Genomic DNA, 12,403 nt, shown 5'->3' on the forward strand with positions numbered 1-12,403 from the left:
AGCACTTTGAGAGGCTGAGGCAGGTGGATGGCTGGAGTGCAGAAGTTCGAGATCAGCCTGGGCAGCATGGCAAAATCCCACCTCTAGAAAAAAATTCAAAAACTAGCCAGGCATGGTGCCATGTGCCTGTAGTACCAGCTACTGGGGAGGCTGAGGTGGGAGGATCACCTGAGCCCGGGGAGGTTGAGGCTGCCGTAAGCTGTAACTGTGCCTCTGCACTCCAGCCTGGGCCAATGAGACTCGGCCTTAAAAAAAAAAAACAAAAGAAAAAGCAAGCTCTGGCTATTCAGAATGCTACTATTGCCTTGAAATAGTCTTGTTCTGTACTTTTAAACTTAGTTCTGGGTCAAATTACTTGGTGTCATTTGATTGATGAGGAAACTGAGGCCCAGAGAGACATGTGCTCTGCCCCCATTCCCATACCAAAGCAAGTCAGTGGCAGAGCTGAAACTAAAACCCAGGTGCTCTGACTTCCAGTTAAAGGAACTTCCCCCCAAATCTCCTATCCACCCACTCCCCAAGACTCTCGGCGTCTAGTTCTTCTGAGAAACAAATACCCACCTTTCCTGATGGGGACCCTAAGCTGCAGAGCCCACCTTGGGTCATAGTCCTGCAGGGTCTCCTGCTCACGGCTGCTGAGAGCTCAAGTATGGGCACCTGATTCACTTGACCCTCACACTGGTGGCTGCTATTACCTCATTTTACAGATATGGAGACTAAGGCGCAGAAAGGTTAAGTGCCCAGCATACAGCAAAGATAAGGTGAAGATGGGATTTAAACCAGATCTCTCTGGCCTCACAGCCCTGAGCTGCCTCTCAGGAAAGAGGTTCCTGAGTACTTGGACAGGAACCTTCAGCTAAGTGGTGTGCTGTTCTTAAGGAGGAGATGGACTGGTTCCCTCTAAGTATGTGGTGAGGTCTTGGACTAGCCCCTGAACTGCCTGTAGGAGGGGCTCCCAGTCCCATGTGTCTGACTTAAGGCAGGCTGAGCTCACCTCTCAAGGGCAGAACAAAGGGCTTTTGGGAAGGAAGTAGCCAGGAAGCTGCAGAGGCCAGTAGTTCCTCAGGACTGCCCTGTTCAACAGTTTACCCTCTCATAGTAAGCCCGCTGTCCTGGGCCATGTTTCCACCTACAAAGCCCTGGGACAGACATAATTGCATCTGATTCTCACAACTACCTACTGGGGCAGGACAGGCAGGGATCACACCCCATATTCTGTAGCTGAGACATCAAGGTGTGCAGGGGGTTAGTGACTCAGCCAAGACCACACAGAGTTAGTGAAGGGGCTGGCAGTTGAACAAATGAATGGCAAAAAAATGAACCAGGCACCAGGTCTTCTAAGCCGTGGTTATCCTTCTAAAAGGCCAATCCCATAATGGCACCCCCTGATTTAAAAGATGTTACTAGCTATTCACCCTCACGTCTACCACCCCAGCCTCCAGGCCCACAGGGAAAAGTACAACCTCCTTTTCATGTAGCCCAAGATCCTCCATTTACTCTCATCCTAAGAGACTCCCTGTGCTCCCACTTGTCCCAACAACTTGCCATCTCTCCAAAATGCCAAGCTGTCTCCTGGCTCTGTGCCTATCTCTCAGCTAAGAATTCCTTTCTCCCCTGCAAACTCCTACTAATTTATGTCTGGAGAAGCTACTTTGAACAATCAGGAAGATGGCGCTGCATAGTGGTTAGGTGTGTGGGCCCTGGAGCTGGCCAGCCTAGGCATGGGCCCTGGTCCTGCCACTTATCGGCTGCGGGACCTGAGGCAAGTTACTTAACTTGTCTGTGCTTCAGATTCTTCATTTCTAAAATGGGGATGAGAATATGACTACCTACATGCGCAGAAGAGTGAAGACAGCAGCCCTGATTGCTATCTTTTGCAAGGCCTTCTTATAACAGTGGCCCTGGACTGGCATCTGGGAACTCAGGTTTCAGGAGAGTTGCCACCATTAACTGATGAGAGTGGCTGGCTCACTGTGCCTCAACAATTACGATGAATAACTGCTTTCCTTTGGGGAGTCTGGAGTCCAGGTACTTACTAGGCAAGAGGTGTCGACATGAGCAACCCCGAGTAAAAAACCCCCGGAGCTGAGGCTTTAATAAGCCTCCCTGATTGGCAACATTTCACACGTTGTCACAACCTGTAGCTGGGGGAATGAAGTGCGTCCTGTGTGACTCCATTGAGAGAGGGCCCCAGAACCTTGTGCCTGGTTTGCCCCACACTCTACCCCAGGCTTCTTTTCCCTTTGCTGATTCTGCTTTGCTGCCTTTCACTGTGATAAACCAGGGCTGTGAGTATGACACCTATACTCAACTATGTGTTGAGTCTTGTGAGTCCCACTAGCAAATCGTAGAACCTGGGGGTGGGGGCTTGGGGATCCCCAACACCCACCTTATGGAATAGCTGTGAAGACTGAAGTTAACATGTGCTAAGAACTTAGAACAGCACCTGGCTGTTCCCAGTAAGGGCTCTCTCTACTGCTGCTCCCAAGCAGAGGGAATCACACCCTCCTCTCTGCTCAGAGGACTCCCTCTGTCACAACATCAGTCATGGTACCTGTCCTCATTCATTTATGGGTCTGTCTCCCTCACAAGACTGTGAGCTTCTTAATAACAGTTGGCTGTGTCTTCTGCATGTATGTGACTGAATCACTGAATGACAAGGAAGCCTTTATATCCCAATTCTCTGCAATGCTCTGGGGCTGATCTGGCCTGCCAGAAAGCACTGTGTGTGCCATTCTGGGAACCACACTAGGGCTGGTCTGGAGACCACCAGGGTGGCCCTATCCCTGAGGGTGGGCAGGGTTGTTCCCCAAATTCAGTGTGACCACAAAATGGGCCCCAGGCTTCCCTACCAGGCTTGAGATGAGATGAGTGAGCTGGAGCCAAGGTCTGGCAGCCTTTTGCTCTGACTTCCCGTCACCCGACAGGAGCCTGATGGGTTATTAATCAGACAGTCCCTGTGAAATCAATTAAGAGTCTGATGCTGCAGAGTGCAAAAGAAGTGGATCAGGGTTTGGGGGACCCTAAACATATGGCTCCCTCCAGAATGGATCACAGATGCACCTGTAGAAGCTTACCGCAACATCTTACCCCAGCTCAAAGGGAGCACAGGTAGGCCCAGGCTCCTCACTGGGGGAGTCGGTTAACCTTGGATACTGCCAGAAGTACGGTGGGTGCAGAGAAAGGAGCGCATCTACCAAAGCCTTCTCTCCTCTTCATCCTTCTGCTAGCCTTTCTTTTCCTGCCAGCATGAAATCTATATCCCTCTTGGTCATTCTACCAGCTGTTAGAGTATTTACTCAGCCGTTAATTCTAGACTCTCAATACAGACTGAGTTTGACAATCAGGGAAGGGCCCGTGACTATTTCTCTGGTATCAAGAGGCTCCCATTTTGGTGGGGCCTGGCAAAAGCTGTTTAGGACAACTACCTCAACTAGGCCCTGCTCTGTTGCGCTGCTAGGCCTCTGCTCAGACTGTGCCCTCTCAGGCCCTCCTTTCCTCCCCTCCTCTGCCTGGGAGACTGCTTGTTCTCGGTCATGCTGTACCAGGTCTACCAGGAAGCCTTCCTTTCTGCCCACTAAAGTCTCAGTTAAGTATATGTATTCATTCATTTATTTCACCTGTGTTAATAATGACCAAGCAGCTACCATGTTGTGGCAAGCCCTGTGTTGTGTGCTGGGGATCTCAGGGCAATTAAAAGTAGCATATTCCCTGTGCTTTTCTCTGTCATAGCACTTATTCTAAGAGTCTGTTATCTGAAATGTCTTAGCTGGTAGACACATAGTAGACACTCAGTGAATATTTATCGAATAATAAAAAACTACATAATAAGTAGCTGAGCATTTTCTATATGTTAAGGTATTTTCAGACGTTATCTTAATATGTTGGTTACAATAGCCTTAAGAGGTGGTGTGGTGGATTAAAGATGGCCACAAATTCTTAGACACTTCTTCCACTGAGAAGTGGAGTCTGTTTCTCCTCCTCTTGAAGCTGGCCAACTCATGACTGCTTTGACCAACAGAATATGGTGGAAGTGACACTATAGTATTTTCAGGCCAAGCCTTAAAAGCATCAACAGTGCCTGTCTCAGTGCCTCGGAGCCCTGAGCCACTGAGTATGAAGCACAATTACCCTGATAGGAAGCCTATGTGGAGAGGCCCTTAGAGGGAGAGGATGCTATAGTTTGGATGTTTGTCCCCCCAAAGCTCATGTTAAAATTTGATACCCAGTTGGGCACGGTAACTCACACCTGTAGAACCATCACTTTGGGAGGCCAAGGCAGGAGGATGGGTTGTGCACAGGAGTTCAAGACCATCCTGATCTCTACAAAAAGTAAACAAAATCAGCTGGGCATGGGAGTGGCACATGCCTGCAGTCCCAGCTACTTGGGAGGCTGTGGTGGGAAGACTGCTTGAGCCTAGGAGGTTGAGGCTGCAGTGTGTCAGGATCATGCCACTGCACTCTGTCTCAAAAAGGAAAAAACAGAAAGGAAGAAAGAAAGAAAAATTGATAGCCAATGTTAGAGGTGGGGCCTAATGGGAGATGTTTTGGTCATGAGGGTGGATCCCACATGAATAAATTAAAGCCCTCCTTGGGAGGAGATCAAGTTCTTATTCTTATTAGTTCCCTCCACAGCTGGTTGTTTAAAAGAGCCTGGCACCTCCCCACCCCTCTCTCTGTTGGCATGTGATCTCTGCATACACTGGCTCCCCTTTGCTTTCTGCCATAAGTGGAAGCAGCCTGAGGCTCTCACCAGAAGCAGATGCTGGTGTCATGCTTCTTGTACAGTCTGCAGAACTGTGAGCCAAATAAATCCTTTTTCTTTATAAATTACCTACCCTCAGGCATTCCTTTATAGCAACACTAAATGGACTGAGACAGAAGGGTACTGCCAAGCCCAGATTTCCAGCCATCCCTCCACAAGGTGTCAATTATGTGAGTGAAGTCATCTTGGATCCTTCAAATGAGTCCAGTTGCCAGCTGAATACCACCAGTGGACCCCTGTTAACACGATGTGGAGTGAATGAATAGCCTAGCTGAGCCCTTCCTAAACTCTTGACTCACACTGTGAAGTATAATCAACTGGATGTTTCCAAAGCCACTAAATTTTGGAGTCATTTGTTTGTTGTGCAGCAATAGATAATCACAGCAGAAAGTGACTTTTATTTTCTCAATTTTAGAGATGAAATTGAAGGTCTCGGTCCATAGCTAGTGAGCACTAGAGTGAGGTTTCTGGGGATAGGGTATATCTGACCATAAAACCTGTGCTTCAAACTCACTATGGTGAATGGGCCATCACTTGTGCCCTCAGAACATCAGGCCAAACTTACTTCTTCGAAGTAGAGAAGAGGTAGAACCTACTATTTCCCCTCAACTTCTCTGGGGTGAGTAGGAGCTCAAGAAAAGCTTTCTGAATGACATTTTTATTCACAGGGTGGATATGGAGAGAAGATGTATATGAAAAAATGGGAAATAGCTTTTACAGTATGGTTTTTAAATGCTAGGCACTGTGCTGTGTGCTTCTTATACATCTCGTTTACTTCCTCCCAACCTCTTTGAGAGGCACGAATTCTTAGATGAAGGAATCAAGGTTCAGGCATGTTAGGGAACTTGCCCAGCTAGTAAGGGTTAAAGCCAAGGCAGGTATGAAGGTCCCTCTGACTTTGAAGGCCATATTCTGTCCACTTTGCCAAGTTGGTCTGCTTGTGATTCTATCTGCCAGACTTGACGCTGATCCCTCCTAAACTGTGCCTTGTTAGTTTTGTGCCCTCAATCAGTTACAGTCAGAATTAAGATCTAGAATTCTGATTGTGTATTCACTGTATTAAGCACCTCTTCTGGCTTTAGGCCATCCTCGGATGCACAGAACTCTGGGGTCACAGAGGAACACTTCCTCAAACATTTCAACCGGGGCTTCCAGAATAAGTAGGATTGGATAGACCACAAAGGGAGAAGGTGAGTGACTCTGGAGGAAATACATGTACATGCATATGCATACACTGAATATTAAATATGTATGATATAATAATATATATCATAAATAATGTTATATATATGTGTATAGATGTATATAAAATGATGTTATGTGAGTATATACCTACATGTTAGCAATGGTTACTTTTGGTGACAAATATAAATGATTTTCTTTTCTTCTTATTTCATTGTCTAGCTGTTTTGCAATGAACATTTCTTATTTGAGTAATAAAGTATAAATAAAAAGGAAAAGCTGCATGTGTTTTCAGCAATGGGTGTGGGAGGATAGAGCATCAGAAAGGCAGGTGAGCACAGAAAGACAGGAGACATGAGCTGGGACCACCTTTGCAACTCACACTAACCATTAGGAAAACTGCCTTGCTGCTCATCCTCTATCTTCCTTTCCTTGAAAAACCTGGAGACTCAGAGTAGGAAGTTCTAACTTGATCCTAAGTGGGAAAGATGAACATCCAAGCAGAGGGAGTGGTGACTGTGGTCCATGCAGAGCATCAGAACCATCGATTAGTGGCTGGCTTCTTCCAGTCATGTTCGGTCTTTCAACGAGCACATTGGAAATAATGGAGATCTGATTAAGCTACCCTGGGGAGGCTGACACACAATTATCCTACTATGTTACTGATGAGCGCAAAGGAGGCACGCAGGGAAAAATCACACATGATTTTAAAGGATATCAACAGAAATAATATAAATTAAGAGACTGGAGATGGGAGCGGGGAAGCTGGTTGGGCTGTATCTCTAAGAATTTTGCTTTTGGAAAAACAATTCTAGAGGAGTAAAATGGTACAAACAATGTTCATTTTCTCTTACTGGCCCCTACAAGTTCGATGTGCCGTTACCATAGTTGTGTGCTAGGCAGTCACATGTCCACACTTTCCACATGCAGGTTAATTTTACTTCCTTAAATCTGGGATGAACTTTGCTCTTTTCACGATAAAGAACAGGAGTTTGGGGAAATAAAATCTATGTTTCCCACTACTTTAGGAAATAGGGTAGAAGATAAAGTGGTTCCAGTTTTGCCAGCCTGGGACACTTCATCTACAGTTTAGAGAAAGGGAGAGGCTATGCCCCCAAACTCAACAGTGCTTACCTCAGAGGGGTAGGATTATGGGTCAATCTTAATTTTTGTCTTTATAATTCTCTGCATTTTCTCTGGTGAGCTTGTATGACTTTTATAATCATAAACAAATTCCATTTCGGAAAAACAGTGTGTAAGCAGAGGGAAGGAGAACAGCTACAGACAAGCAGACTGATGTCCCCGAGCTGACGAAATCACTGCCCAACAAAGCTGGAAGAAGGAATAAGGCGGAGGGATCCCGGCCAGCAGAGACCGAGAGAAGGCAGCTGGGGTGTAAGTGAAGCAGCACTGGACAGCGAGTCAGGCAACCTGAGTTCAAGTCTTAGCTGTGCCTCAATCGCCTGTGTGAAGTGAGCTAGTGATGGACCCTCTCTGATTCTCAGCTTCCAAATTCGCAAATGGGGATGATCATCCTAATAGCCACTTCATAGAGGTATGAGGATTACATAATGTCACACATAGGAAAGCCCTTGTAACCCAAAGTTGATGTATACATGCTAGGGGTTATTAGGGCTTTGGGTATAAAGGTGGTAGCACAGCAGGGAAGGAGGAGAGGTGGGGAGACTGACATAGCTGAGTGCCGACGCCAGGCCAGGCAAGTCTGACACTAGGCATTGGGTGGTTGAATCATGTAGGGAAAGGCAAAGATGAGGGCCCGAGTCAAATCAGACTGAGAACCTGCTGTGGGTCACACACCTGTGCAAGCCTCGTTCACAGGTTAGCTCTTCATCTCCTTTAACAGTTCTGTCCTGCAAACTTCATGGCCATTGTGTAGACAAGGGAAGAGAGGCAAGGGGTTGGTGCAGGGGGTATCTAGCAACTTGGCCAAGCAGTAGGCTTGCACTGGACCTTGGGTCTCTTGGGTTCCAAAGATTATGCTGACAGTCAGAGAACTGCATCCCTAAACCGTGCACCCAACCCCAGCAACTCCGGCCAGCATTATCTGGGGACACTGAACGGCCCCGCCAGCCAAAGACCTTGGTCCTGGCCCCAGCTGCCCGCCCTTCCCAGCCTCGCCCGCCCTGCCGGCCGCGCACCTGGTCTCCAGGGGTATGTTGCTGTTGAGCAGCCAGTTGTCCTGGGCATGGGCAGGCTCCTGGGCGCCGCCGGCGGGGGGCTCTCCGGAGAGCGAGTGGTCCGTGGGGGCCGGGCTGGGGTTGCTCCTCGGCGTGAAGTTGCCTCGGTTCAGGGAGTTAATGGAGGCCGCGTGATGCTGGTTGGGGGTGTGGGCGTGCGAAAGCGGCGGCGGCGGCGTCCGGAGCCGCGCGTGGTTCTGCAGGCCGCCCGGGTGATCTAGGGCACAAAGACGGCGGTCAGCAGCGGCGAGCTGGGTGCTGCCCCTTGGCTGGAAAAGCAGCCACGGAGGTCTGAGCAAGACCACAGAAGAGGGAGCCGGCAGATCATACATATTGATGCAGTCAACAGTAATTACACGACAGATGTTTATTGAGCACCTACTGTTCTAGGTGCTAGGGATACCTTAACCAACTAAACAGACAAAAATTCCCGTCCCCATTGAGCTTAAATTCTAGTAGGGGAGTAAAACAATAGACAACATACAAGACTAGTTACCCATCTCAGCAACTTCACATTGTTTCATGCTTTTAGGACGTGGTTTTTAAAGTGTAGCCAGGGACCAGCAGCTTCAACATGGTCTGGGAATTTGTTAGAGATGAAAATTCCCAAGCCCTGCCCCAGGCTGACTGAATCATGAACGCTGATGGGGCCCAGGAATCTGATTTTACAAACCCTCCAAGTGACTCTGATGTATGCTAAAATTCTAGAACCACTGATTATATATTATGGTACACAGTAAATGAAACAAAGTTTTTAAAAGTAAAATGTATAGTTTACTGAGATGGTGATAAATCTAAGAGCACATACAGCCAGGAAGGGCACTGTGGCCTGCGTAGGTAGGGGCAGTGGTAAAATTTTAGATGGGGTGGCCACATAAGGAGAAAGATGACTTTTGAATAAAGTGAGTCATGCTGGGGCCCGGTGGTTAAAAACCACTCAACATTTACTGAGCACATTGAATGTGCCAGAGTTCTGTTCTGAGCCTTCCACAAGTGTAAATTCAGCTAATTCTCACAACCACCACAGAGTAGGGACTGCTTTTATCCCCAGTTTACAGATGAGAACATTGAGATACGTTATTTATTCCCTTTAATTATTGAGAACAACAGGTATCATCACCAATTTACAGATGAAAAATGTAGACTTGGAGCAGGTAAGTAAAGTGCCCAAGGGTTTGTGGCTAAGTGGGTGTTATTGGTAAAGAAAGAAAATGAATACAATTTCTGGTGATACCACAAATGAGGCAAGTTGTGGAGGTAAATCTTCACCATCCATCTAAGCTATGCTCACAGAAAGCCTAGTCTTTCAAAGCGGATGATATTGTGGGGGTGGTGAAAAGGCCAGGAAATTAGATTCTAACCTAGATTCTACCACTTATTAACCACATGGGCATGGTCAAGTCATTTAACCTCTTAAGCCTCAGTTTTCTCATCTGTAAAATAGGGGAAATAGTTTATTTGGGGGATCACAGGGCTATTGTGAGATCAAATGAGGCAATCCGTAGGAAATAAATATTTCTGAAGTATTCTGCTTCTTTGTTCCTCAAGAGAATTCTGTATTTTATAGAGGAGACTAAGAATCAGAAGGAACAGTAATATTCCAAAGGCTGTGCTCTTCCGGGGATACTCCGGGAGAGGGCTTTTGGAAATCAGCAAGCATAGTCAGGTATGAGGCACCATTAGTGTTATGGATTTTTCAGTGTAAGATGCATCACTCTGCTTTTTGAATAAACCATCCTTTTATGCCAAAGAGGTATAAAGCAAATCTGGTGGGGAATTCGGGAAAGGGGAGTTAGGGTGGAAGGGAGAAAGAAACAGAAACCCATTTAAGTGGATCACTTCCTTATTACAAGCTGCTACTTTCGGCATAAAGCCCACACCTGGCTTAATATAAAACCCTCCGGAATCCGATCCATGGCTGTCTTCCAGCCTCTTCTCCCATCAACTCCATCATGTATCCTCCACTCCAGCCACATCTTTCCTCCGAGGCCAGGAGATGTGCTGAGGCCATCTGAATGGTCAAAACCACAACTTCCACAAGGACAGTCCCCAGGAAGCTGACAGAATGTGAATAGTACCCCCTGAAGATATGCAGTGCTTAGTGCTGGACCAGAAGGGAACTATCAGGGAAGGGAGAGAACCTGGAGGTGAATACAACCTGTCCAGGCAGAGTGTCCCACTCAGAGAATAGGGAGTGTTGGACCAGGAAGAAGGTGAGAATGTGCAGGATCATTTGTTCTGTCCAGCTGTCCTCAGGTAGCACTTTAATGGAGACAGAAAGAGCCTGGGACAGAAGCCAGCAGCAGAAGCAGCCCCCTGGGCTGACTGAATGTTCTTCCCAGGCTTGGCCTTTCAGGCTGCTGGCAGTAGTCCACCAGAGCAGTGGGAGGCAGCAGCTGAACCACTACCATCCAATGGTTATCAAGAGGCCAGCAGAGAAGTGTTACCCAGTCCTTGCTCTTGCTCTGGCCCTAGGAGTCAACCTCATGGCATTTTACTTAATTGATATAGTTTCTGTTATGTATTGGAGCATCTACAATGTGTGCTTTCACATCCTTAACTTTTCTAATGCTCACAACAACCCTTAGGGGGCAGTATTTGTATTCCCATTTTACAGATGAGGACACAGGCTTACAAAACTAGTCAGTGGTTCTCATAAATACAAAGGCCAAATTCAGTCTACCAAACCATGGTGCCTTTGCATAAAACTTAGACACCTCCTGGACTGTCTGTCCATGGCTAAATGCAGGAAAAAGGTCCTCAGTGAAGACAGCAGCATCTGATGTCTGGGCCAGGCAAGCCTATAGACATTTGCTTTGTGACTAATGGAACACCTGGTTCTGGCTTGATAAATGATCAGGGGAACTGTCAAAAGTCCTGCAATTATGACATTTTAAGTAAGATCACTGGTTCAGGTCTAAAAACTAACTTCTAAAAGGAAATTCTCCTATGGGGACAAGGAATGTTTTCTACGGGAACAAGGAATGTTCTGGCTCAAATCCTATTTTTTGAGCCCTCAGCTCAACTGCTTCCCCATCTAGAAAGACTTCCTTGATCTATCCTCCTTTTCCTCTTGAATGCTGACAGCAGGCAACTCAGACCTCTCATTTTCATCTCCTCCCCAGGAGCAAGCATACTGATGTCCACATGTTGCCTCCTCTGGGAGGTGTGAAAGTCCCTATCTTCTCTTCTCTGTGCTGGGTGATCACAGAGCCTAGAATTGAGCAGATGCTCAATTAAGTTTATTGAACGAATAGCCATGTAAATGGCCTAAGCTGTCAGTGCAAGCAAGTAAGGTTCATATTTGTGTGCAAAAAATCATAGTAGACCACTCTGGGCCTGCTAGACCATGGGTCTATGCAGGCCTTTACTTACTTGCCTGGAGCCAGAGTTGCAGAGGCTTCAGCTAGGCCCTTTATTTCCCTTCCCTCACCCTTTCTAGCTTGAGAACCTTAAGAAAGGGGACCTTGATGTTTCCCGGGTTCCCAAATGGAAAGCTCTATATTTGGGAGCTCAGCAATGGAAATCTCACTCACAAACCCCAGAAAGAAATGTAAACTTCCCAAAGAGCAAATGTTTCCTCTGGTCTGAATGGACTCTTTTTTTTTTTTGCTCCTGTGGCCAGGAGGGAAGACGGAGGTGAGAGGCTACAGAGGAGCCTTCTTTTATCCCCCTATGAATATGCACCCTCATCTTTGGAGGGAATCTCAGAACCAGTTCACCCATTCAGAATTTATTGAATGCCTATTCTGTGCCAAGTCTTGTATACTAGGTATTGGAAATATAACAGTGAACAAGATAAATATGGCCTAAGAGAGAACTCTCTTCTAGTTTCTATTTACTGGCTGGTTGACCTCCAATAACTCACTTCCCTTTGGTCCTTGGTCAGTTTGTCTGTGAAAGGGCAAACTTTCCTACTTCACCACTTTCTGGAGGATGAAGAGCCATGGGTTTGCTCGGGTGCCAAGTGTACCATCAACTCCTACTACGTCCTGAGGGAAAGACCCATGTGTCATTCCTTTCCATATCCTCAGTGTCTGCACAGAGCTGGGATGGATGCATGGTAGGCCCTCAGTAAATCTTTACAGAATGTCGGGGAAAGAACAACTCAGGTAGTTGGGCCTTTTGCCTGCACAAGCAGTTGCTTCTCTCAAGCTACCTGAGAGTACACATTGGTACACCTGCAAAGCTGTGATGCAATTTCCAATTTATACCCTCTTCTCACAGGTATAGCTACCAAGTATATCCATGAATCAAA

General features: G+C 46.9%; 1 protein-coding gene across 1 annotated transcript in view; it reads right to left on the reverse strand.

Moving 5' to 3' along the window:
- The window catches only part of TENM4 (teneurin transmembrane protein 4), a 655,906-nt gene that overhangs the window by 238,922 nt on the left and 404,581 nt on the right, over nt 1-12,403 (reverse strand). The window contains exon 5 of the mRNA XM_033204860.1: nt 8,107-8,362. Within this exon, the coding sequence (XP_033060751.1) occupies nt 8,107-8,362 (256 nt within the window). The remainder of the gene's footprint in view (nt 1-8,106; nt 8,363-12,403) is intronic.

This window comes from Trachypithecus francoisi, unplaced genomic scaffold (genome assembly GCF_009764315.1).
Source record: "Trachypithecus francoisi isolate TF-2019V2 unplaced genomic scaffold, Tfra_2.0 Lachesis_group8, whole genome shotgun sequence".
NCBI classification, from domain to species: domain Eukaryota; kingdom Metazoa; phylum Chordata; class Mammalia; order Primates; family Cercopithecidae; genus Trachypithecus; species Trachypithecus francoisi.